Here is a 25,787-nt window from a genome sequence, read left to right as displayed (position 1 = left end):
AAAGTAAGTTGTTGTAGGTTGAAGATGTGGCATCGATGTACTCCGTAGAGCTGGCGCGCTTTCGTGATGACTCAGCATTGGCGCAGCTCCCGAGGTGGGGAACAACTTAACAAGTGGATCGGGTTGAATTTGACTACAGTATATACATCTATGGGTGTAATCTATCCAAACAAGTCCACATGGTTAGATTATGCGCCAAGATTCTCAAAAGCTTGCAACTCCCTCGATGCCAGCACAGATGAAGCGGAGGGCATTTTAACCGGATCGGGTACCAACATGAAACGAAGAAGATCTCTCAGCTGGTCCGATATCTCCAACGTTTTTGTCTCCTCGTCAAAAGGTAAGAATTCTTGTAGTTTTGGCTCGGTTTCAGTCATAGACTGGGCACAATTTACTACTGTTTTAATTAAGTGCCCATCGACCTCATCAGGTGTCGGAATGTCCCACTCGGGAAAGAGTCGCTTAATCTTTACTATAGACCAAGCCTCGTTCAGGAAAGGATGATAGCTACCCCACATGCCTAACACACCCGGTTTGATCCAGCAAAGAAACATCGCAGCAACTGCCCTGACCTGCGATGGCTCTGCACATGCTTGGCCAAGGTAGACTTCAGGGGCTCGCATGGCATATGGCTGGGCGTGGCGTAGGTGGCCAACCGGAACCACTATAAGTGTGTGATATTAGCGAAATCGTAATTCGTCTATTAGTATTTGCTTACTGAGCCCCAAGTCTCCCACTTTGGCGATGATACAGTCAGAACCGATGCCAGAAAGCAGAATATTAGCAGGCTTATAGTCTAGGGTAGTTAGTATATGCTAACTATTCCAACGTTCCAAGGTCAAGAATAGGGACTTTACCTGTATTCACATATTTGGAGTCCTCCAGAACGGCACAACTAGTCAGTGCTGCTCTTAGAACAGCAACAACAAGTGAATGAGTGCCCATATCATTAGGCTGGTATTTCAACTCTGCAAGAGTGGTATCCAGCCATTCTAAGGCGATAGTGCTATCGTCGATCACGTCGTACATCTTCCGGAAGTACTGACTGGAAGAGACACCAGGAAGATGATAAGCATGACGTTCGCGTTCCAGATTCAGTATGGCAGTTGCATTGTCAGGTAAAGCCCCTTTGACAAAAGCCCTATGCAGCCAAGTTAGCCTTTAAGTCTAGTTATTATATCTTTATATGATAAATGAACCATTTGGGAGCCTTGGGGGTGTTATGATAATTCTCATGTGGAATGACCTCGGCTTTGAAGACATCAGAGATATGTGTGCTATCCCCCTTAACGTGGTTGTGGTTGAGAATGCGGTAGTTCCAATAGGTGCCTTGAAGAATACTCCCAGGCGCGAGTGACGATATGGCTCGAATCAAAGGATTTCTTGCGGTCGGTGGAGCGAGACGGATGAAGTACATTGTGGAAGATCATATAATGATGAGTGTTCATATGCGTGAAAGAGGAGAGAAGCCTGAAGGATTGGATGATCCTTGTGTGGCTGCGTGGCTGTGTCAGCTGAGATTTGAATCTTGAATCTTCCATCTATGGCAGGTCCTACATTTTGACCTCTGTTTGGATACCTGGAATTTGATATATTTTATGCTCGCTACCATTCGCTTCTCACAGGACGGCATGCGTCAAGGAAACGTCACAGTTCGATTTGAGGGCTCACCCCACTTAAAGACCAATAGATGATGACGATTCTAGCAATTTGGTGAAATTGCCTCTGTGGTGACAGCTACAAGCGATTCATCTAACAAGTCTGAGGCACTGGTCGCCTCCGAATATCTCCACTATATGCCTCCTTCATGTTCTATTCGCAATATCAAACGGCCGAGTTAGATCACGCGACGATGAAGTGATCGATTGACAGATCTTGTAGAGCTTTCACTGGGCTCATCACCCAAAATCTCAGCTGACAGGACCTCTCTTGCTGACGGGGGCCTTTTTTATGCTAGGTTATGTAGCATTGGAGGGCTTTACAAGGTATCTTATTTTGGTCGAACCGATTGCATAGAATTGCCATTCCGGCTGCCATGGCCAGATTACCAAGTGCGTCTTGCCCTCTGTGGCTCTTTCCGCGACTACGTCGTTGCCCCACGGCGTCGGTGCGTGCCTTCCAATAACGAATTTGCCGCCTGGCGCGCTGATATCGACTATGATAGCCATGGCATTGTCCGGCGCATCGATAGTGTTGATCATATTCCTTCGTTCACTCAAGATAGTGCACCCATCATGCTTCAGCTGTGCTAATTTAGTGATTGAAGGGACACGGGCGAAACGACCTATGCCTGGGTCTTGCCGAACTCGATAAGTTCGTCGGCTGTCGCGGATTTCTTAATCTCGATCGGGATAGCCATCATACAGAGCAAGAGCAGGCAATTTAGTAGAAAGCAGAGCTGTGAAGAGCGAGAGAGACGGATTGTATGGGAGATTTTGGGAGGTAATGACTTGACCGTGTAGCTGAACCCTTTGGAATAGATGCCCAGCCGTGCGTGCCCAATGAATGACGAATAACCACCAGGTACCACCAGAGTCTCAGAGCTAAATACCTTCATAGGTACGTGCCTTACAGGTCATGGGGACGTTTTACTACACATATATGCGGGGGACTTGGACGCTTTCAAGATGACTCGGGATCATCCGGATCAGAATTGTGGATCGGCTTGGGTTCAACTACATTATTTATACCGCTTTAGATACAAAAAGACTAGTTGGCTACAGCTAAACAAAGTTCTATATGGACAAATTGAATCCCCTCGCTTTCATTCGTTGACATAAGAGGTGCTAATCAGAGGAGATATATATAGGCATCTGCACAGATCTCTATGATCCTGATTGGTACACAGTATGGGGCAGACACATGCACTGGCTCAGTCCAGCCCCTGTCTCTGAAACTTTGTCATCTGCAGGAATGCGGAATATCTACGACATAGGGCTACGCATTAACGAGGCCCAGAGGACCCTATCTGATACTTGAATTACCTATACTACACCAACCCTTTTTCGATCCCTATTACTGTTCTCAATTCCACTCATTTGTCATTTTCTTGTTTCTTTTCCTACATTCGACGGCGGAATGTCGTTCGGTTTCTCAATTGGAGATATTGTACTCTGCAGCCAAATTACCTGCCGGTTACTTACAGCCGCAACCTCAGGTCAAGAGAATGCACCACGCGATCTACAAGAACTTGGGGATGTTCTGTTCGCCTTGAATTGCTCCCTGAGTCAGTTGCAAAGAGCTGCTATGGATATCTTGTCCAGAAACTCTAATACTGCGGACCCTGGCGCCACCGATCTATCTCAACAATTAGGGTTAATGGTACGATCGTGCCTCCAAACCTTAGAACATCTCGAAAGCGCCACAGAAAAGTACCGAGCAACAGTGACCACGCCTTCGGTAGGATCACCTGATGGAAATGGATTCAATTTCTTGCACTCTCGACGATTGATTGTTCAAGTCAAAACACAATGGCGACGCATCATGTGGCATCTCAGATGTGAGTCCTTGAGCCGATACCGACAGAAGCTCGAATCGCATCTTGATGCGATCAATCTGCTCTTGAAAACCCTCATATAGTATGTCTTACAACGCAATCCATATCTGAATCTCTTGTCGCTGATACATTCCAGATCCGCGACCCATCACATCGAACAAGGCGATGATTGATAACTAGTTGATCATGTACAATTCAATTATACAATCAAGCCAAGCATTCTGAAGATGTTCCTCGAGCTACAAGGGCGGCTAATTATCAGATTTCAACCTTCTTCTAAGGTATCATAACCACAATACGTGGCATATTCAAATGTATATGTATTGCTAAACATGCTTAACAAAATGAACCCATTTGCCGCCCAAAACAAACCAAGCCCACGCTTCTCATTATTCGTAAAATAGTAAAGACAACGATAGGGAGGGGAAACCAAGAAAGAAGGCATAACAAAAGAGCAAGAAAAAAAAAAGATAACAGTCCCACGGAATCCCCGGCTGAGATACAATCGAAAAGAAGACCGCTCAAGTCCGACAAATGTACGGAATGAATAAACCCCGGAAACAGGCGGCCAACTATCGATACTCAACGACAAGACGTTTCCAAGTGCGCACACCCCCGGCATCCTCGTCGCACATTTGCTGAGTTGATTCAATGTGTTTTTGCACCTCGCAGTCAGGCGAGGAAGCCATCGAAGATGCAGCACTTCCACTTTGCTGCTCTCGGGCCCGTGCAGCGAGGGCTCCACTGCTTGGCAGGAGGCTTGTACGGGATAAAGGTTGCAGGATATCGCATGCCGATGGGTGCGAGCCCGGTGAGAGGATGTTTCCTTTTTCCATGGCAGTAGATTGAAGCCAGACGTCTTGATTCTTTTCTTTGAATCCAGAGGTAGAGATTATGTGTGCTTGTCTCATACGACGATATTTGATATATCGGTGGAGGAGGATGAGAGTGAGAAGTGAAAAGCTGACCAGGCTGGTCACTGGTAGAAACCACTTTGTGGTCGAATGTAGGAGGTCACAAGATAGGTAGTTGTATCCTTGTTCCACAGCATTCATGACGGGGTGTTGGGTGGTTGGATAGCGTCCACCACTCGCGAAGAATATGTTGAAACTGCCTCCCCTGTGGAATGGGGAAACAGCTCAACTTAACTGCCCGTGTGGGAAAGTAAATCTAGATGGCCAGAGTTTGGAAGATTTTAGCGAGTCAAAGATACCAGTGTCGAGTCGAGACTATACGCGGAGTTGGCGGGGAGGCGAGTGGGAAGGAACTAGTGGGATGGAGTGCAGGGGTGGGCTTTTTAGGTGATATATAAAGAGCTAGAGTTTGAGTATTATGGAGTTGTAGACCCAATTTAGACTATAGTGGGGGAATGATCGAAGGTGATCACCACTGAAGCATACCGGGATATAGTATCTGCAAGATAGGGTTTCTCTGCCATACATCTGACGGAAGAAAACCGAGACCGAGTGCCGATATTTTTAACGTGGCAAATCAGAATTAGTCGACAGGTCGCAAAGTCAAAATCCAAATTGCAACACAGAACGAACAGGATCTCTTTGCCGTACAACATCGTGACTGACAAGTATACCCCAAAATGTGGATAAATAAGGCCCAGCCAGCCCTGTCTCCACTCAGCTTACCTTCTTAACGCCACCGGTTTAACATTTTTTTCTGTTCACGACGAAGGAATATGCCTATCTTCTTCTTAGGACCCTGAAACCTTGGATATTTGACCTATTAATGCCCGCGGAGAGAAACATGTCGATCATGACAAATGTACGGAGTTGGATGTACGGAGTACTCCGCCATACGCCTCTTGGAGATCGCCTTTGTCTTTGGCTTTCAGCTGGCGCCTGCATGGGTCCCCCGCGCTAAGCCATTTCATACATCGAATCACACCGCGAGATGCCCTACTCGGCTATTTTAGTGGGCTACGCGAACCCATGCGAACAATCATTCATCTACTTTCCCTCACCCTTTGGCCCCATCTTCTGACAGTGTGCACTGTCCATATAGGGGTTGGCCTGACTGGCTCGGCTGTTGTACCCTGCCAATCACCGAAGGACACACGAAATTAGAATGGTGCACATACTCTATATATTGTGCCGAGGCATCTCTTATACCTACTCATTGGATTCATCCCTGGAAAAAGGGTAAACCGCTAGGATATATAAATTGTAATATAAACAAAGTCTAGAGTCTCGCAGCGACACTCTTTAGCTCCTCCTTGGCCTGCTCGCGGAGTTTCATGCGAAGAATCTTGCCTGATGGATTCTTAGGTATCGCATCGAGAAATACGATTCCGCCGGTAATCCGCTTAAACGGGGAAACCTTGTTATCCAGGAAATGCGCGATGTCGTTCGAAGTGGCGGATTGGCCCGGTTTAAGAACCACATATGCGCGAGGGCGCTCATCGCTCTCGCTAAACAGGATCAGAAGGGAAAAAAAAAAAAAGACCCATAAAAAAAGTCAGACTTACACGATAACACCGATCACCGCGACGTCTGATATCGCCGGATGTTCAAGTAGAAGAGCCTCTAATTCGGCGGGCGCCACCTGTTTGCCTTTGACTTTGATTAATTCCTGTTCGTATTAGTCTTTTTCTTCTTTCTTCTTGTAAAACAAAAAACCTCACCTTCATTCGATCCACAACATGAATTTTGCCATCGTCATCCACAAAGGCAATATCGCCCGTCCGGAGCCAACCATCCGCAGTCTTCGTCTCTTTAGTGGCCTTCTCGTTGCGCCAGTAGCCTTTCATGACATTGGGAGCGCGAACCCACAACTCGCCACGCGAGTTTCGCTCTTTCACCTCGGCTCCATCAAGCGACATGATTTTCGCCTCACAATTGGCATTGAGCTCACCGACAGACGAAGATGTACTAATCTCGCAAGGGTTCCAACCCGTAACCGAGCAAGTCGCCCTATACAGAAGCAGATCAGTTTAGTTTCTAAGAATCGGCTAGCAAAACAACAAACTCACTCAGTCATTCCCCATCCTTGTTTAATATTAATCTTCCCGGGAGGCCACAACCTCTCAACTTCCTCACAAACCTCCCTCCCCAACGGCGCAGCACCACTTCCAACCAACTCAACACTACTCAAATCAAACCCTTTAACAGCCGGATGTTTCGCTAACATAACAACAACCGGCGGCACGAGGATAAGATCCGTAATCCCGAATTTCTGCGTATACTCTAACATCTTGACAAAGTCAAACTTGGACATGATATACACCGGCGTGGCACGGTACAGCGCCGCCGCGATGAAGATATTCTGCGCCATCGCGTGGTACATCGGCAAGAAGCATAGCCAGCGGGAACGCGCAAGACGGGCCTGGTAGTCCGGACGCAGGCTTGCCGTGTGACAGTACTGGAGCATATTGGCGACGTAGTTCTTGTGCGAGATCTCGACGCCCTTGGGGCGGCCGGTTGTGCCGCTGGAGTAGTTGAGTGCCAGTGTGCGGGACGACAGAGCTGGTGTGTTAAGTTCGTCCCATATGAAAGCGCGGCCTTCTTCTTCCGAGGCGAGGAGGTCGCTCCAGTATGCGCAGCCCTTTTGCGGGTTTGTTACACCGTTGTATATGGAGCTGTCATAGGCGAAGATGCGGCTTTGGGGGAGATTGGCTTGTTTGGCAGCTTCTATGCCTGTTTCCAGACTGCTGCTAGCACAGATTAGGTACGTGGCGCCGCTGTCGTGGAGTTGGTAGGCTAGTTCGCGGGCTACGTAGCTTGGATTCGCGCCGGTGAAGATTCCTCCGGCCATTATCACGCCTAGGAAGACTACGGGGAAGAAGAGGTCGTTGCCGGAGAAGAGGAGGATGCGGTCTCCTCGTTGGAGTCCTGATTTGCGTAGTCCGGCGGCGAACCGCTGGCTCCAGAGACGGAGATCATAGGTGGCGAGATAGTGGGTTTCTGGACGGGCAGCTTCGAGATAGCACTTGTGTGTCTTGGAAAGAGGCGCCGTTGGGGATTTAAGGAGAAGAGAGGCTAAATGGATGTCTGGGATGTCAATCGTCCAGCGGGATTTATACGGCATTTTGGTAATGCTAATGCTATCGATATATGGGGAGAAAGATAACGGCGAGGGGGTCGAATAAATAAGGAGTAGAACGTTAAATCCTGCATGATTCGCAGTTAATCTCCCCGCATTATCGGTTATGCTATACATATAGGATTTGCGGGGAACCTGACTAGCCCGAGCCTCGGTTTTCACGCTGTACCGAGTAATAGATCAGTCATGGGACTAGTGTACTAAGCTCATAGTGAATAGAAACCATGCGGTTCTTTCTAAATCCCATTAACATAAGGCAAAAGTCAGGTATTTGACTCTGGCCGCTAGTTAACCAACTATACCCCTTCACACCTACCTCCATAGTTGAGTTGTAACTTACTGTCGCCACAGCAGCAAAAGTGGAAGGAACGAGTGTAGAAAAGTACATGGAAACATCCTACACCAATCTAGCCTGCACTATTGAAAATGCCAGTTGCTGCCTATCAAAGGTTATACGCCGCCCTTTCCGCCATCTACCCAAGGATATTTAGAAAGAATAGAACGCAAAGGACTACCAAAGAAAGACTCCCATTGGGCAAACTGGATCATGCCGCTCTCAGCCACATGAGGCTGGCTATTCTTGCATTCATCAACCGAAAAACATCCACTCTACAAGACTGCTAGGTCTCCACACACGAAGCTAACGTATGCTTTTAGGCCTATATAGATCGGTTCGCCAAATCAAGCACCACCGATAATATTCCCCTTCTCCACGGCTATCCTCCAAATTCAAACCCAACCCTATTGATGTTACCGCTAAGCAGCTTGGCCGAATCGAGTCGGCTATACCTTCGGGTAATATCATGTGCATGAGAACCGGGGAGGAGGGATGTGACCCCGTTAGCTCATCTGCCAAGATCTGCAAGCAAGAGACCAATTAGGATCAAGCCAACTTGGTTTCCCCAAATTAGGCGTCCTGTCCTGCATGTGATAGTCCACTCCAAAAATAGAATCCAAAGGAATGAAGGATTGGGATAATGCAATTGTTTGAAACTTGAGCTTCATGCAAGAAAGAATTCATTTACTACACCCCGCCAACCCAGAATACATGGAAAAAAAGAAGAGACAAATAGCAGAAAGGCTACAAAGAACATATTCATGAATCCTCCCCACTCAAACACGTCACTGTTGCCTTCAGCTCACTAACAAGCTTCTCCTCTAATCGGTTCTGTGACTCAGAAGTCGGGTCGACAGGCTTCTGTCGGGACCATTCCAGCTCCTTTTCATTGGTCGCGACAATGCGTGCACGCAGAGCAGCGCGGCGACCGAGCAGTTCCTCAATATCTTCCTTGACCTGCACCCTATCCCATTTGAGATCTTGGATGGCCTGTGCGTCAACTCCAGCACTGGCACCCGCCTCGCGGAACCGGTCCAGGATGAACGAAATCAGCGCAAGCGAGTAGGCTTCCGAGACCATGTTGAGGCTAATCCACTTGGATGTCGGAACCGAGGAAACGGCCGTATGGCTGGAGAATGCCTCTGTCGCGCGGGTCAGGCGAGATTCAAACTGGTTCAGGAATGCTGCCACCTCCGGCGCGGCCCGCATCACACTGTAGAGCATATTCAGACACAGAGGAAGGAAGCCACCAGTCCAGATGGCATACAGTCGGGGAACAGGATCAAAGGGTCCGAATGCTTTCTTTTGGCAGAGAATGTTTGTAAGACGGCAGGTGGACAGTTTCATCAAGACAGCATCAACAGCAAGGTGCTCTGCGAGCATGGGCAGGGTTGACATTTTGACCAGAATCGAGATGCTGAGCTCGGCGTACACAGGGTCGCCGGCAACGGCCAATTGGTCGGCCCAGGAGAAGAGCGTCGTCGCATGACGAGCGGTGTCGTATTCCTCAATGTGGTACACGATGTGCTCATAGAGACGATCAGCGTTCTTCACTTGCAAGCATGTCTGTAGAATAGCATTGATAATGGCGAAATCTTTTGGCGTGCATTTCTCGGGCGCATCATGGAGATAAGTAGTGAGGGATTTGAAGCCCTGGGCCACTATTGTTTTCACGACTTCCACGATGACAGTCAGACCCGAAGAAACCTCAGCCCTCTTATTGATAGCTTCGGGGGCACTCCGGGAGGGGCCATCAAGGTGAAACTGAAGGGAAAGGAACAACACGTTCAGTAGGGACCGGAAGTAATCGGTATCATCATTGATCAAAGCGTCTTCATATGTCAGATGGCGGGATCGCAGTGCGTTCCAGGTAATCTCGAGCAGCTGGAAGACTTCGGCGCCTCTAGCATGTACCTCGACAAGCCGCTGGAGAAGTGCCTGGGCAAAGTCAACGCGTGCTTGTTGGATTCGCTCAAAGATGGCCTCGGGAGGGCCACTGCTAATATTGGCCTTCAAACAACTTTGCGCGACCAGTGCCATAGACTTTCGGACTTCGGTATCGGGCATGAAATCGGCACAATGCTCGATAGCGAAGAACTTCCAGCTATGGAGAAGGCTCTTTTTGAGGTTAGTAAAGAAACTCATATGCAACGAAGGGAAGAAAACCTACCACCTGCGCCTCGACAAGAGACAGATTGATGTTGGCACGCTCAAACTCCTCGGCAAACCCACGGTTCTTGGTGCCAGCCCAGGCAAAGTCGTAGGACAGCAGTTTGTCTCCCATACTCATGTCGTAGTAGTAATCCCGTCCCAGATGACGAACTTCGAGCGGTGTCCTTTTGAAGTCCACAATTTTGCAGCCCGCGTATCGCATCTCAAAGTTCTTTTTCAAGTTGGCGTGCAATGAAGAATTGTAAGCCGAAACTTCAACTGCATCCTTGGCATACCACGAAACTAATGGAATCAAGGTCTTTATAAAGCTTCGGTCTCCCATTTCCTTTGCCGAGTGCAGATAGACCGCGCACAGGTCCGCGACAACAGCTGCAATCCGCGTGGCATAGATTTGGTCCATCACTGGCAGAGAAGAGATCTTCAATTTTGAGACGTGGTTAATTATGCTGTTGAAGAACTGGGGGTGCTTGCTCAGGTGGGAAGTGGCCCATGGCCAATTTTCTTGGGCACGAGAGACAAACTCGAGCAACGCTAAGGCTACTTGCGGCTCTTGTTGATCAATATGAGACAATTTCTCAAGCGCCAGTTTCAGGAAAGGCACGCTCCTCATGCTAAGCCCACTAGAAGTGGGTTCCTTCTTCAGAGTCTGCCGAGGGGATGACCCTGTGAGAATGAAAACTGCAAGCCACTGCTGACGCTTGCTAACAAATGTCGATAGCAGCTGCCATACTGCAAGAAATAGAGGTCTGTCACACATCGGCTTGTCGAGTTGTGACAGTACATCAAGGAACAGACAGGACGACTCTGCCCCAAGGTGGCCAACAAGGGAAGGTGGTTCATTATCCGGATTTGAAGCGGCGCTTGAGATCAAAATCTCGAGAAGCGACACAACCGGCAATCTGTATGCATCATGTAGCGCGTAGAGTTTGACTAAGACCGGGCTGGCTTTGAATAGTTGTTCCTCCAGAAGCGAGGCAGGTTGTTCTGCCAGTTGGGCTGCCTGTACAAGTTTGATGCAGAGCCGCAGTGTAGAGTTGACCTGATCTTCAAAGAGGATAAGATATCTGAGATGAAGTGTTGGGGGAGTCTGAAGACCCTCAGCGATCAACCGAAGAATTGGGTTGAAGGGCAGGTCGGCGGTTGACCGAGGGCGCAGCATATCCAGAATGTACGCCGCAGATGTAGAGAAAACGCCGGTCACTTTGGTCTCTAGTTTCGGGCTGTCATTGATTCCGAAGGCATAGTACAGAACACGCTCGAACGAAGTAGCAAGCATCGAGTTGATCTTGAGCCGTTGTTCTGGTAGGTTGAACCTCCAATTTCCACAGCTGTTGAAAATCTCCAGCATTGTGCGAATAAAGTTCAACATAATAGTTCTCATGACGTGAGATGGAATACCAGCACTCCAATCAGATGCGATAGATGGTTTGCTTGTCACGCTGCCCGGGCTCTTTCGCAATACTGCTCGAGATGCCGCATCATCGATGACAGCGCCCACAAGGTCAACACAACTGAGGAGGAACGGATACTCGCCGGAAGGAACTTCCATTGCTGAAACGATTGCTGTCATGATGCCTCCCTTGCCATCGGACCCGATGAGACTGCTGCGACCAAGGAAAGGCCATACTCGACTGGGTAAAATCTTTATAAGTGCCTTGATAAAGCGCAGACATGCCATGGTTACGTCCAAAGACTTGCCCAAGTCTCCTCGGGAGCCGATAGTCTGCAAATTGCGTTCAAAGATATCGAAGATCACAGAAATGATGTCACCCTGTTTGGACAGCCCATCACTAGCCATCTCTAGAATCCTTTTGCCGCTTGCATCGCCAGAGCTTTGTGATTTAGAGTTGGCTATCAAGTCGGCCAAGAGAGCAATAATTTCCGCAGCAGTGTCATCAGTCCACTCAGACGAGTGCCCACCGGTCTCGCTCCATTCTTCAAGCCAGCTTCCTAGAAAGCTTAAGCAGGAGTATCGATGCTCCCACATGATAACCGCGGGTTTTGAATCGGAAATGACTTGACCAACGGTCAGCCGTGGAATTTCGGAAGAACCGCTGACGATTACAGCATTGCTTGGTTCCCTCTCGAAAGCACGGTTCTGGATCGATGTTTCTAACATTGGGAGGGGTTGGAGCAGGGAAACAAAATCGGCGTTCTCGTCTTCTCGAATGGTGGCATAGCCCTGGAAAGTGGGTGGGACAATCTGTGTAAAGGATTCCATAGTTTCCACCTCCTCAAGAATAGCCGGCAAACCTTCTTCATTCAAAGAGTGCCCACTGACGAGAGCACGACAGAGCAGTAAAAATGGTGACGTTTCATAAGGGAAACGGGACCGTGCAATGCGAAAGATGCCATCCATCAAATTCTGATCCTTGGCGAATACAGACTTAGGATCGCTGGCAGGACCTAGGGAATTTGAGTCTCTTGACAGCCCGTTGTCATCATCATTTAAGATAGCCAGGACTGACCCCACAATTTCGGGAGAGTAATCCAAGAACATAATAGCGACTCGGATAAGGTCGAGAAGTGATAACCGAATCCATCGGGTTGTCAGGCCATCATCGACGGCTGACATTGACCCGGTCTTACTAGCCAGGGCGATAACGGTGTTGAATGCCGATTCTTTCAGGAAATCAGATGTAAGAATGGGAATAGCATCTTCCGCCGTGCTTTGCGGAGTCCTAGCGCAGTCAAGCAATTGTTCATAATCTGAAGACACAGATGCTTGAGCTAGTGCTTCATTCTGTGTCTGCTCGTCGTAGGCGGCAGCCAAAGCATGGCTCAATTGACGCTCTCGGCTGGTTCTTCTGTCTTCTGCCAGCTCTTGGATGGTATACAAGATCAGGCCCCATGAAAAGGCTGCCGGATTCACGGTGTTCAAATCACCGCATGCAGTAAGGAAAATCTCATTGATTTGAGAGATTTTATCCTTACAGCAGAAGTAAGGCTGGAGCGAGGATTGCATGTATTCCTCATTCTGAAGGAAAGAGATGGCGCGAGCGGGTTTTAAAAACGCCAATGTGGTAAGTGACACGAAAGCTTGAAGGGGCAACAACACTTCCACGGGTTGCTGACAAGGCTATAAGAAAACGTTAACATTCCGAGAGCTCAAAATAGGCGACTGGCGGCTTACCGCTTGAATTGTCTCCAGGAAGCTATAATCAGCCATGAGCTGGAGCCAGGACAATAGGAGGTCTGCACTTGGAAATTCCACCGATGCTTGAAGCTGGTGAAACATGATTTGCACGATATGAACAATCTCCTCCACGAGACTTGTTCTCCATATGTTCTCTATTTCCTCACTGCTTTCTGTGGCACCGAGCCAGCCACCGTCTCCTTCCAAACTCGTTAACCGACGACGTATCGAGCTGATGCATTCTTGAAGAAACCGGTCCAATCCATCACCAGTCGACTTGTCCTGGAAAATTGTGGTCCCTACCTTCTGCAAAGCAAGTTTGCGATCATGACTGGCGGTCGAGTCGGCTGAGATACCATCGTGTAGGGACAGAGCAAGCAGCTTGCGGAGTGTTTTTACGACATGGGTTTCCTCGGAGAGATACACCTCGCGGAGTCGCAAGCGCCTCTTCTCCTCTTTTTCAAATGATTGACCACCGTCGCTTCTGGCTGTTTGGTTCAATAGGTTGGCGAAGCTGGGACCGGCTAGAGAGCCTCGAAGATTCTCGGTCCCAGCCGCACTCTGTAGACTGGTCGCTTCCTCGCTGGAAAAACCGATGGTGAGACGCGCTGCCGGGCGGTTCTGCCATTCTAAGATAGCGATGCGAAGAGCAGAAATCTCGTCGATTCCGGCTTGCTTGCTTAACCATAGCGTGTCCGCCTTGATCTCCTTCAGGTCGAAAGAACTTTGGCCATTGGTCTCAACATGGATTGCTGCGGTTTTGGATTCGAATTCCGACTTGGATTTTGCGGAGGGGGAGGGGGGCGGTTTTAGGCCATCAGAGAGTAGGCGAATGGATTCGGAGTGTGAGAAGAAGACATCGATATTGCCTCCATCATTAGCATGACTTTCGGGATCAATGGCGTAGAGAAAAGCTCTTTTCCATGACCTACATTGTATCAGCATATTAGCCTCTATAACGACAAATGATGAGAGTGGACATACAAGAGTTGAACGTCCCCGGAGAAGCACTTGTCCAGGGACGGGAAATAGGCCTCCGGGACGGGAGCCATGTTGGGCAATTAGATCATCATAGGGTAGAAAGGAAGAGCGAAACGAGGCGACACCAGGAAAGGTGACGAGAGAGCAAAGAAAAAGGTAGGTGGCGAGCGTGGGAAGCTCTTGAATTGAGACGGAGCTTCAAAAGAATATTATTCACCGCGACTGGGTCAACAATCAGGTGCCCTATCTGATCTTATTGCCGGGCGGTGAGTGGCAAGTAAGCCGGGACATTCTTTTTGACTCACTTCCGTCCAACTGGATAATTCGCAAACATTTGATTCGGTTTTAGGTATCTGAGATCCGGAGCTTGCAGAATACCGATTCCCAAATTCTCCCAATCCTTTCCCCCGGATCTCCTACAACAATCCGTGGTCATGGCGGACCTGGTTGACCACTCCCCCCACCATGCCACCAAAGCGGCCAAATTGGCCAGCGCATCCAACGTGATTTTGATTGACAACTACGACTCATTTACCTGGAATGTCTACCAGTACCTGGTTCTTGAAGGTGCTACCGTCACAGTATACCGCAATGACGAAGTCACTGTTGAGGACTTGGCTGCAAAGAAGCCTACTCAGCTGGTTATCAGTCCTGGCCCGGGCCACCCCGAGACCGATGCAGGAATCAGTAACGCCGCAATCCAATATTTCAGCGGAAAGATTCCGATATTTGGTGTGTGCATGGGCCAACAATGTATGATCACCTCGTTTGGTGGTAAGGTGGATGTGACCGGCGAAATTCTGCACGGAAAAACATCGGAGTTGAAACATGACTCTAAAGGTGTCTACCAGGGATTGCCAACCTCGCTCCAGGTCACTCGGTACCATTCGCTTGCCGGAACACAGTCGACTATCCCAGATTGCTTGGAGGTGACCTCGCGAGTTGAGCTGGGGGACGGTAGTGGCAAGAACATCATTATGGGTATTAGACACAAGGAGTTCGCAGTGGAAGGTGTTCAGTTCCACCCTGAGAGTATTTTGACGGAATACGGGCGCAAGATGTTCCGAAACTTCTTAGAGCTCACCACTGGGACCTGGGATAACAAGCAGGGAGCAGCCGCCGCCGCACCAGTAGACAAGAAGCTATCCATTTTGGATAAGATTTACGCTCATCGCAAAATTGCTGTTGACGAGCAGAAGAAAATTCCGGCTCTGCGGCCAGAGGCTCTTCAAGCCGCGTATGATCTGAACATTGCGCCTCCTCAGCTGTCATTCCCTGAGCGCCTGAGACAGTCAGACTATCCTCTTTCACTTATGGCAGAGATCAAGCGTGCATCACCCTCAAAGGGCATCATCTCGGCTGATGTATGTGCCCCTGCTCAAGCGCGGGAGTACGCCAAAGCTGGCGCTAGCGTCATTTCTGTCCTCACAGAGCCGGAGTGGTTCAAGGGCACCATAGATGACCTGCGGGCTGTTCGCCAGAGCCTGGAGGGACTCACCAACCGACCAGCTGTCCTCCGAAAGGAGTTCGTTTTTGACGAGTATCAAATCCTGGAGGCGCGTTTGGCTGGAGCTGATACAGTTCTACTCATTGTGAAGATGCTGGACATTGAGCTGTTGACTAGACTGTACCATTACTCACGCAGTCTCGGCATGGAGCCCCTGGTCGAAGTCAACACCCCCGAAGAGATGAAGATTGCAGTTGACCTGGGGTCTGAAGTCATCGGTGTCAACAACCGGGACCTGACAAGCTTCGAGGTCGATCTCGGAACTACCAGTCGCCTAATGGATCAAGTGCCTGAGAGCACAATTGTGTGTGCCCTTAGTGGAATCTCGGGGCCCCAGGATGTGGAGGCTTATAAGAAAGAAGGTGTTAAGGCCATTCTTGTTGGAGAGGCTCTTATGAGGGCACCTGATACCTCCGCCTTTGTGGCACAGCTTCTCGGCGGCTCCAATCGAAAATCTGCTGGTGCTACACCAAGTTCCCCGTTGGTGAAAATATGTGGAACTCGGACTGAAGAAGGAGCTCTGGCTGCTATCCAAGCTGGTGCAGATTTGATTGGCATTATCATGGTTCAGGGGCGCTCACGACTTGTCTCGGATGATGTGGCCCTCGGCATTTCCCGGGTGGTTAAGTCGACCCCTCGTTCGGCCAATACATTGCAGCAGTCGTCGAACGCTACACCATTGGAATGGTTTGATCACTCTACTAATATCTTGCGTCACCCTTCTCGTGCTTTGCTCGTGGGCGTGTTCATGAATCAGCCGTTGTCATATGTCATTTCTCAACAACAAAAGTTGGATCTCGATGTTGTGCAACTGCATGGGTCTGAGCCATTGGAATGGTCTAGTTTGATTCCAGTTCCTGTCATTCGCAAGTTCGCTCCTGGTGACATTGGCATTGCTCGCAGAGCATACCACACTCTTCCATTACTGGACTCTGGTGCCGGAGGCTCTGGCGAGCTTCTCGAGGAGGGCGGGGTCAAAAAGGTCCTCGATAGTGACGATGGATTGAGGGTAATCCTGGCTGGAGGGCTAAACCCGGACAACGTGGTCGACACGGTGAAAAAGCTGGGCCAGTCGGGCCACAAAGTGGTCGGATTGGATGTCAGCTCAGGCGTAGAGACAAACGGCGCTCAAAATTTGGAGAAAATTCGAGCATTTGTCAAGTCTGCCAAAAGCATTCGGCAATGAACTAGTTAGGAACGTGTATTACATTACTTAGAATGACTTCTTATCTCATTCCATTCCGGGGTTGCATATCCGATAATGAACAATATCCATAGCAATCAAACTTATGATTTCTTTCTTTCTAGTATCACTTTAATTTGACTTGTTTGATCAAGGCTATAGTGGATATCCAACAGGAATGAATTTTGATCCTTTCTTGGAGTAGATCTGCGTCTTTAATTGCCTTCGAAATCCCATTTTATACTTTCTCATCACTTTCACCATCTAGAAATCATCATGCTTAGTGCATTCCATATCAACATTGCAAAAGCAGACCAAGTTGACAGCTCTGTGCAGTATATCACATTATTGCCTCGAAGTCTTGTCCCCTGGTAATAGAAATATCTCATTTCTGAGGTTCTTCTCGCACTTTCTGAACGACATCGCGGTCAACATCAGAGCTCAAACGAGGCTGGGCATCATCCAACTAGCCCTCTCAGTCATTATCTCTCAAAGACTTGCTTTCCAGCAATATACACACTTCATTTCTGACATATTGCTACAGCTAGCAAAGACCAACTGAAGCAAGCCTCTTGCCTATAAAACTGGTCCTTGCGGTGTTCCAGTCTCCCCTCCTGACAGCATCACATATCTCATCTTGAGGCCATTCTAAGTGGAAATTCCGCTACCAGTGATACGGAAACACCAGACTCATCCAGTCAATTCTCAGACAGCAGTGTGAACTCAAAATGGGGAAGACGTTCCAAAGGATTCATGCCTCTATAGTCGGCAAGTTCCAAGACGGCATCGGCGAAAAGATCCCACAGTGGATTCGGGCAAATGGAGGGCAGTTCTCGAGAGACGTGAACCCGCGAGTCACTCATCTCATTGCAACAAAGGAGGCATTCAAGAGCCATGCAGTTCCAGGTATATTACACTTAAATCGTTCAAAGACCTTAAGTTAATCAACAACATACAGTGGAGACTGCTCAGAATATCGGTACCGTCAAAATCGTCTCATATGATTGGCTTGAAGACTCGTTGCTATCAGACACACGCCGGCCAAAGCCTGAGGGACCATATCTTCTGAAGAATCTGATGAAGCCCGAGAATAAGGAACCCCAGAAAAACAAGGTCACACCGAAGTCTAAGTCCCCAAAGGTGGTGAGGGAGATCAAAACAAAGATTCCGAAACGTCGGATAGGTACTGGTTTTCCGAAGCTTCATTTATTGCTATAATGCGGACGGTACTGATATGTCATCTACAGCCGATCCTTTCATCGACCCAAAGGGCAAAAGAAAGCGTAAGCACGATTCTCAGATGACATATACAGGTCTAATATTTACCCATCACAGCCGTGCGTCAGGTTTACCAGGACAGAAAGACAAGTGTGGTTTACAGCATCACCTTATTCCGCCCATCAAGACCACCAGTCACTAGCAGGGAAAAATACCAATTGACTGTAAGTAATTTGAGATGTTCTGTGAATACGTCCAAGAAAAAGGTATTGAGATTACCTAGCTTTTCGAATCTACTGCCGAACCACACACCTACTCGACCTACGCCAAATTCAGTCGCGTTGGCATATCCAATGTTGAACTTCTTGCGGGGCCAAGGGGTAAGCTTGAGATTGCCGTGGACAAATTCAAGCAGTTTTTCAAAGAACAGACTGGCAAGGAATGGGACGAGAGGGCAAATGGAAAGATGCCACCCCCAAAGATCGACATGGACGGAAGCACGTTGCCTGTTCACGAGGGTTGGTTCTATCTCGAGGAAAAGACGACTATCCTTGGTGCATTTCTCAAGGAACCCCAGAGCACAGCCTGCCAAGGATCAAGCGACATCGCATGCGACGGTATCAAGGAGGATAGTATCGAGGAAAAGATGGCAAATCATCAAGTCAAGGATGGTGGTGAAGACGGATGTGAAGTTGATGATGATGATGATGAGGCGAAGGAGGAAATCGATGGGTAGTATTTAAGGATGATGGCAATCCCTCCAGGTGGTTAACACCTGCACTCATGAGTGAATTCCCCGATGCACATGGACAGGTCACGCCAAGAGCAGCTTTTATGCCGAATGCAATTTCGATGACTTTAGAACAACACATAATACACATGCCCTCTATTCTCGTGCTTTCAGAAATGCTTCCCATGATAATTATAAACCAATGATACTACATATGGATGGTGTCACGCTTAGACAAGTCCCGTCTCCTTTTATGAAACGTGAGATGGGGCTGTTCAAAATGAGTGATATTCCAAGATCATATAGAAAGTTCGATAGTACTTGTGAGATTACTGTGCTGGGTGAACTGATGGCAGATATTCCCAAAGTACCGGTACAACTTAAATGAATATGAAAAATGGCCAACGGATTCATCGGAAACAATCCTTTCCCAACCTGTCGCATCCTTGGTCACTGTTTCCCATTGAGTAGGAGGACAGCGATGAGGCCTAATTCGCGAATCTCATCAAACTTGATAAGCCCTTCCGTGTTGGCATGCTGGAGTTGATCAATTTAGATCTACGGGCAATATATAAGCTGCTAGCTGTCCGCTAAAGATGAAATTATATCGTAAGTAAGGCAAATGAACACAGGCTTCGTCCTACAACATCAAGGTGATAGAAGTAAAAGTGGGGGATGCGGGTCACGCTGCATATTTAGCCCTAGAAAGTCAATGGTCACTCCAGCTCCAAGGAGGGACCAGTATGCTAGAATAATATACACATAGTCTCGTAAAGTACAGAGCGGCAACCACGGTCTCAAAAAGCTGCTGTACATGTCTTTAATATTTTGATTAGACATTCTCCACTGCCATTTAAATCATAACTAACTTACAAAAGAACCCATTCTAAGTGCCCTCTAACGCCATATACGCCAGTCGACCAACAATGATGGGATTGAATTTTGCCTGAACCATCCACACCACAGCCTGATGCGAGTTCGTAAAGAATCATAGGTATTCCTTCTTTTTGCTGGTCCTTGTGTATTGGGTAAGGGCCCATTCGATGTCGCCACTCGAGCCCTTCTCCAGAGTACCTCCGCGGATCTCGAAAAGGCGCATTGTCATGCGAGGTCCAACTTCGGCCAACTCTACATCCCGGTACCCAGTCTTAACGAAAACATGGTGCCGCACTTCGATATTGTCGTCCTTGTTCACAAAGGTAACAACACGGTTGCCAACCTTTCCGGTCTCGCGCGGAGGGAAAAGGTGCTTCAGAATCTGAACAACGCGGGCACCCAGCTTCGTCTTGAATCCCTCAAAAACCAAGTGCGGGTAGCTTTCCGACACGGTACCACGGGCGGCATTCGGAATATCCTGACGAAGGACAACGTTGTGAAGGGAAAAGCTGGCAGTCGGGCCGTGGGGAAGATGTGAAATCGTGAGTGCAGTCGGGGTACCACGGTGTTCGTGGAGGAGAATCATATCGGTCAGAGCCGCGGAGGTTGCGCTGGAGACGAGATCTCCAAGAACGAGAGTTCCACGATTGAGGCGAATGGAGGTAGGAAGGAGAAGGCGAATTTCTTTCGCAAATGCGCCGAGACGAGCGGAGGGTGAGCGAGATGTGGTAACCAGAGGACGGGGGTCGATAATGCCGGAGGTTAAAACATATTCATCATCGATGTCCATCTCAGCGTCTTCATTTCCCTTCGATTCGTCATATTTGAAGTCTTCCCGAAGCGATTTATCATTTGCAATTGTAGGATCTAGAGGCTTTCCAGAAGCCAATGAAGCCTTGAGTTGGGATCTTTTTTCTGCAATCGAGGCATCACGGAGTAGCAAAGCTCTCCGATAGAGATAATCCCGGCGCTCGCGAGTTTGGCGGCGCTACTGATTGTAAGTCATAATGTCAAATATGTCAAATCTATCCTTCACTTACCAGCATATTGAAGATTGAGTAAAAGTGGCTTAAGCAAAGAAGAGCGGGCAACTTTTTTTTTCTCTTAACTCCGGGGCTGCGTTTATGGTTGGTACGGGACGCCGTAGTGGGATCCCACCGATAAAGAATCTGGGCTATTGGAGAACACTTTTTGCTCATCCTTCAAGACAAACTCATCGACTCTCTTTTGTCGGTCCTCTGACACAGAGAGCTGGACTGGTTGTATGTGCTCACCTGTCCTTCTCAATAATATATCGCTAATCGTACATCTTGATATAGATCTCCATTCATTTGCCCCTCAGGCACACCCTGGAGATTTTAAACCTCGAACACCCCCATAGGACGACCGGATTGTCCTCTACGCTCCTTAAATCGCTTACGACTGCGAAGTTCATTTCTGATTTCAACTGCTTTTTGCTTCGCTTTTTGCTTTGAATCTTGATCAGCTCCAGTCATCCCTATCAGCGTTCCAAATCGGTATCCATAATGAGCTACCAACCGGAGGACCCCTCGGCGGGAGTTGACGTTAATGAGATTGCACTTGGGCGCGCACGTCCACGCCGACATGATGACGAAGATGAAGGCTCTGAAACCTTTGAAGATGACGACATGGAAAGCACAGTCGGTGTACCCGCAAATGGGAATCAGAAGTCCCAAGGAAATGGAGAGGAGGAAATAGAGCTCCCTGCTCATGCATGCGCGTCAGTGTTTATATTCCCTTAGTGGATCGCATTTACTGATTATGTTATAGATACTGCGGCATCCACAACGCGAGCAGCGTCGTCAAATGTCTTGCTTGCAATAAGTGGTTCTGCAGTGCACGTGGCAATACTTCTTCGTCCCATATCGTCAATCACCTTGTCCGAGCTCGTCATAAGGAAGTCCAACTCCACCCGGGCTCTTCTTTAGGAGATACTATTCTGGAATGCTACAACTGTGGCACCAAAAATGTATTTTTGCTTGGCTTCATCCCCGCAAAATCCGATACTGTTGTTGTCCTGCTTTGTCGGCAGCCATGTGCCTCTATGCCATCCTCCAAGGACATGAATTGGGACACTTCACGATGGCAGCCTCTTATTGAGGATCGTTCTTTCCTCCCCTGGCTCGTAGGAGCACCTACTGACCAAGAACAACTCCGAGCTCGTCACCTCAGTCCTCAATTGATTGCGAAGCTGGAGGAAATGTGGAAAGACAACTCTCAGGCGACTCTGGAAGACCTAGAGAAGGCCACCGCAGTGGATGATGAGCCTGCGCCAGTCCTACTTCGCTACGACGATGCTTTCCAATACCAAAATATTTTCGGCCCACTTGTTAAGATCGAGGCTGATTACGACCGCAAGTTGAAGGAATCTCAATCCCAAGATGGATTGATCGTGCGCTGGGATCTTGGTCTCAACAACAAGCATCTAGCAAGCTTTGTGCTGCCTAAGCTTGAGCTAGGAGATGTCAAATTGGCAGTGGGTGACGAGATGCGCATCAAGTACAATGGTGAATTGCGTCCTAAGTGGGAGGGTGTCGGGTATGTCATCAAGATTCCGAACAATCAATCTGATGAGGTCACTATCGAACTTCGCGCCAAGGGCGACCACAAGTCAGTTCCCACCGAATGCACGCACAATTTTATGGCCGACTATGTCTGGAAGTCGACTTCCTTCGACCGCATGCAATGTGCTATGAAGACCTTTGCCGTAGATGAGCAGAGTGTCTCAGGATACATTTTCCATCGTCTCCTTGGCCATGAGGTTGCTGCAGCTCCTATGAAGACCCAGATTCCAAAGAAATTTAGTGTTCCAGGTCTACCAGATCTGAATGGCAGTCAAATTAACGCAGTTAAAAGTGTCCTCCAACGACCTCTCAGTTTGATCCAAGGTCCTCCCGGAACCGGTAAGACTGTTACATCGGCCACTATTATCTATCATCTTGCCAAGATCAACGGAGGTCAAGTTCTTGTCTGCGCTCCATCCAACGTCGCCGTTGATCAGCTCTGCGAACGTATTCACCGGACGGGTCTCAAGACCGTGCGAGTTACTGCTAAATCTCGCGAAGATGTGGAATCTGCCGTTGGTTTCCTTTCGCTGCACGAGCAGGTTCGCATGAACGATAGCAACATTGAGCTGGTAAAACTCAACCAGCTCAAGGCAGAACTTGGGGAATTGTCCAGCCAAGACGAAAAGCGCCTGAAGCAACTTACTCGCTCTGCTGAGCGTGAAATTCTCACTAACGCAGATGTGATCTGCTGTACTTGTGTTGGTGCAGGTGATCCTCGTCTTTCAAAGGGCAAGTTCCGCACTGTCCTGATTGACGAATCAACCCAATCTGCTGAGCCCGAGTGTATGATTCCTCTAGTTCTGGGCTGCAAACAAGTGGTCTTGGTAGGTGATCACCAGCAACTTGGCCCTGTGATCATGAACAAGAAGGCCGCCAAGGCCGGTCTGAACCAGTCTTTGTTCGAGCGTCTCGTGATTTTGGGCTGCTCTCCTATCCGATTGAATGTCCAGTATCGTATGCACCCGTGCCTTTCCGAATTCCCATCCAATATGTTCTATGAAGGCTCGCTGCAGAACGGTATCACCATTGCAGATCGTGTCCGCCGTGACGTTGACTTCCCTTGGCCCATCATTGATGATCCGATGATGTTTTGGTCAAACCTGGGCAACGAAGAAATCTCCGCGTCTGGCACCTCGTATCTTAACCGTACTGAAGCTACCAACGTCGAGAAGATTGTCACTCGCTTCTTCAAGGCAGGTGTTCAGCCTAGGGATATTGGTATCATCACTCCATACGAGGGACAGCGGAGCTACATCGTCAGCTCTATGCAGGCAAACGGTACCTTCAAGAAAGAACATTACAAGGAGATCGAGGTTGCGTCGGTCGACGCATTCCAAGGCAGAGAGAAGGATTATATTATCCTTTCTTGTGTTCGTTCTAATGATCACCAAGGTATTGGTTTCCTGAGCGATCCCCGTCGTCTCAACGTGGCCCTTACTCGTGCTCGATTTGGCCTGGTCATCCTCGGAAACCCCAAGGTCTTGTCTAAGCACCCATTGTGGAATTGCCTTTTGCAGCACTTCAAGGAACGCCACTGTCTTGTGGAGGGGCCGCTTTCCAACCTTCAGGAGTCCTTGATTCAATTCAGCCGGCCCAAGCAAGCATACAGAGGCCCGCAGCGGTTCCAGATGTCTTTCAGTCAGACAAATAATGGCCCAAATAATGCAGTGAATGGTCGCAACGGTGGTCACCGCAACGAGTATCATGACTCGGGGTCTGTGGTGGGCTATATCCCTGACGATGTATCTTCTGTTCATGGCTCGGCACTTGGTGGTGTTGGCCTTCCATCTGGCTACCCCCCTATGTTCCAGAATTTTGGCGAGTCCTGGCCTGCGATCTCTGGCGGTCGTCGAGCGAACGGTGGCCGACCCAAGGGAGCCCCCAGTGTGGCTGGCGAGTCAGTCGCTGCCACTGAGTCCGATGTCACATCCAGCGTCACTGACGGACGGAGCGTTGATCAAGGCGGTGTCAGTCTCACTGGCCTGAGCATTAATGAAATGGGCAAGCAGCCCAGTCTCAGTCAATCTGACCGTTTGAAGCGCTATGTCGAGTCTGGAGGACGCGAGCCTTACAGGGCTGGAGTTCCGGACAACGGCAGCATCTTCGGAGGCAGCTCCGCTAGCATTCGAGTGACTCGCGGCGTGCCGGGCCAAAACACGCACGACGACGATGATGCCCGTAGCGTCTCTACTGCTTTCGCTAGCCAAGTTGGTGGCAACTATGACTGAGTGACTTTTGTGTCCAACATTTCCCAGGGCAACCTTTAACAGGTTCGCCCGTCTTACCACTCGGCGAAGCAATGTCCGTGCATACTATCAGGGTTCTTTCCAGCAGAGTTTGCTCGCCCGTTTCTTTTATGCCGACCAGGACTTTGGATCGGCAACCCCAAGATTGTTCGGATGCTTATCCCCGGGTCCTTTTGACCTGCTACCAGAGCACCGTTCTGTCCGTCGAAGGATTGTTCCCTGGGTCTGAACCCTCACCATTGTCACCGTGGAATTTTACAAGGCGTGACTTTCAGGGATGAAGCCACAGACAATGATCCTCAAGTATCTTCCGGTTGAAGGAATTACTGAAAACTCACCCGTCGATTGTCGATGCCCAGCTCAGATAACCTCGGTAGCAATTACCGTGCAATTCTGTGGATTTACCCCTACCCCTTGGCCATGTGTCATACTTGATATCTTTATATCCTAGATAGTCAGGTATTAGCTTAAACAAACAATGCCAATTATGATTCCACCCTTCTTTCCGTATCGTAAGTAAGAAATAGACAAAAAAACAGTAAGTCAGCTTATCCTCCGAGTTATCTAACGCCTCCGCCTATAAATGGATTATCTCAATCAGCCAGGGTATTCAACATAAACAAAAGAACCAGTTGATTAAACTGATTTGTTCCGTAAAGGTGAGCACACTACATAGGTACATGGAGATTAGTGACAAGATTTCCCATATTTTCGAAGACGCAGATAGTTATACGGCAACGGCGCCAAATACCCAGCACCGATCGATAACATTGCCGCCAGCCAGAAATTTGGATCTCCAAGAGCAACTACCCCACCGGTCAGATGATAGTCAACTGCATTCTCAGCTAGTTCCATGGCCAACATTGAAACCATACTCATGCCCATAGCAGTACGAGCGGCCATCGGCCAGGAAAGCTGGTCAGCCCCCCGGCGGAGCAGAATTGTCTTGAGGATAACTGAAGTCGTGATACCGCATGCCACTAGATGATTATTCTTAGCACGCAAGACCCAATACAATTAGATCCGTTCAAGGAGGCAACCCACTCGACAAGGCCATTGCGCTGCTCATACCCATCTCGGGGTAGTAGGTCTGTAGGATCCATAGCGAGGAGAAATCACCGGTTGTACATCCCACCAAACAGCGGAGGGTATTGATCCCTGCTCGTTTCCAGGTAGATCTGCAGGTCCAAAATGGAAGACTGAGCGTCGGAAGGGGTTGCAAGGGCGGAGTTTTGGCACATTTTGGGGCTTGAGATAACTTTTG

The 25,787-nt window shown here is 48.8% G+C and overlaps 9 protein-coding genes across 9 annotated transcripts; 3 read left to right on the top strand and 6 right to left on the bottom strand.

Moving 5' to 3' along the window:
* Positions 1 to 188: 188 nt before the first annotated feature.
* Positions 189 to 1,417, bottom strand: LCP9604111_2008 (uncharacterized protein; the record flags this gene model as incomplete). The annotated part of the gene is made up of 4 exons (XM_039069438.1): positions 189 to 664; positions 719 to 796; positions 858 to 1,141; positions 1,200 to 1,417. The coding sequence occupies 4 exons, from the start codon at positions 1,415 to 1,417 to the stop codon at positions 189 to 191; spliced, it is 1,056 nt and encodes a 351-aa protein (XP_038932135.1).
* Positions 1,418 to 4,068: 2,651 nt separating this feature from the next.
* LCP9604111_2007 (uncharacterized protein) lies at positions 4,069 to 4,551 on the bottom strand (the record flags this gene model as incomplete). Its single annotated transcript, XM_039069437.1, has 1 exon — positions 4,069 to 4,551. One exon carries the CDS (start codon positions 4,549 to 4,551, stop codon positions 4,069 to 4,071), a length of 483 nt encoding a protein of 160 aa, XP_038932134.1.
* A 1,138-nt stretch (positions 4,552 to 5,689) lies between these two features.
* LCP9604111_2006 (acyl--CoA ligase) lies at positions 5,690 to 7,534 on the bottom strand (the record flags this gene model as incomplete). Its single annotated transcript, XM_039069436.1, has 4 exons — positions 5,690 to 5,918; positions 5,976 to 6,079; positions 6,132 to 6,420; positions 6,480 to 7,534. 4 exons carry the CDS (start codon positions 7,532 to 7,534, stop codon positions 5,690 to 5,692), a joined length of 1,677 nt encoding a protein of 558 aa, XP_038932133.1.
* A 1,111-nt stretch (positions 7,535 to 8,645) lies between these two features.
* LCP9604111_2005 (nucleoporin) lies at positions 8,646 to 14,246 on the bottom strand (the record flags this gene model as incomplete). Its single annotated transcript, XM_039069435.1, has 4 exons — positions 8,646 to 10,004; positions 10,057 to 13,137; positions 13,192 to 14,122; positions 14,179 to 14,246. The coding sequence occupies 4 exons, from the start codon at positions 14,244 to 14,246 to the stop codon at positions 8,646 to 8,648; spliced, it is 5,439 nt and encodes a 1,812-aa protein (XP_038932132.1).
* A 363-nt stretch (positions 14,247 to 14,609) lies between these two features.
* Positions 14,610 to 16,868, top strand: LCP9604111_2004 (bifunctional anthranilate synthase/indole-3-glycerol-phosphate synthase; the record flags this gene model as incomplete). The annotated part of the gene is made up of 1 exon (XM_039069434.1): positions 14,610 to 16,868. One exon carries the CDS (start codon positions 14,610 to 14,612, stop codon positions 16,866 to 16,868), a length of 2,259 nt encoding a protein of 752 aa, XP_038932131.1.
* A 725-nt stretch (positions 16,869 to 17,593) lies between these two features.
* Positions 17,594 to 18,819, top strand: LCP9604111_2003 (BRCT domain protein; the record flags this gene model as incomplete). Its single annotated transcript, XM_039069433.1, has 5 exons — positions 17,594 to 17,771; positions 17,824 to 18,048; positions 18,113 to 18,148; positions 18,201 to 18,307; positions 18,367 to 18,819. The coding sequence occupies 5 exons, from the start codon at positions 17,594 to 17,596 to the stop codon at positions 18,817 to 18,819; spliced, it is 999 nt and encodes a 332-aa protein (XP_038932130.1).
* A 982-nt stretch (positions 18,820 to 19,801) lies between these two features.
* LCP9604111_2002 (snoRNA-binding rRNA-processing protein IMP4) lies at positions 19,802 to 20,735 on the bottom strand (the record flags this gene model as incomplete). Its single annotated transcript, XM_039069432.1, has 2 exons — positions 19,802 to 20,677; positions 20,730 to 20,735. The coding sequence occupies 2 exons, from the start codon at positions 20,733 to 20,735 to the stop codon at positions 19,802 to 19,804; spliced, it is 882 nt and encodes a 293-aa protein (XP_038932129.1).
* A 480-nt stretch (positions 20,736 to 21,215) lies between these two features.
* Positions 21,216 to 24,505, top strand: LCP9604111_2001 (putative regulator of nonsense transcripts; the record flags this gene model as incomplete). The annotated part of the gene is made up of 2 exons (XM_039069431.1): positions 21,216 to 21,430; positions 21,481 to 24,505. 2 exons carry the CDS (start codon positions 21,216 to 21,218, stop codon positions 24,503 to 24,505), a joined length of 3,240 nt encoding a protein of 1,079 aa, XP_038932128.1.
* A 705-nt stretch (positions 24,506 to 25,210) lies between these two features.
* Positions 25,211 to 25,598, bottom strand: LCP9604111_2000 (DUF4396 domain-containing protein; the record flags this gene model as incomplete). The annotated part of the gene is made up of 2 exons (XM_039069430.1): positions 25,211 to 25,503; positions 25,568 to 25,598. 2 exons carry the CDS (start codon positions 25,596 to 25,598, stop codon positions 25,211 to 25,213), a joined length of 324 nt encoding a protein of 107 aa, XP_038932127.1.
* Between the last annotated feature and the right edge of the window lie 189 nt (positions 25,599 to 25,787).

Source organism: Penicillium roqueforti, assembly GCF_015533775.1.
Source record: "Penicillium roqueforti strain LCP96 04111 chromosome Unknown scaffold_02, whole genome shotgun sequence".
NCBI classification, from domain to species: Eukaryota; Fungi; Ascomycota; class Eurotiomycetes; order Eurotiales; family Aspergillaceae; genus Penicillium; species Penicillium roqueforti.
The sequence above is the reverse complement of the archived record's forward strand: the minus strand, read 5'-3'. Positions and strand labels throughout refer to the sequence as shown.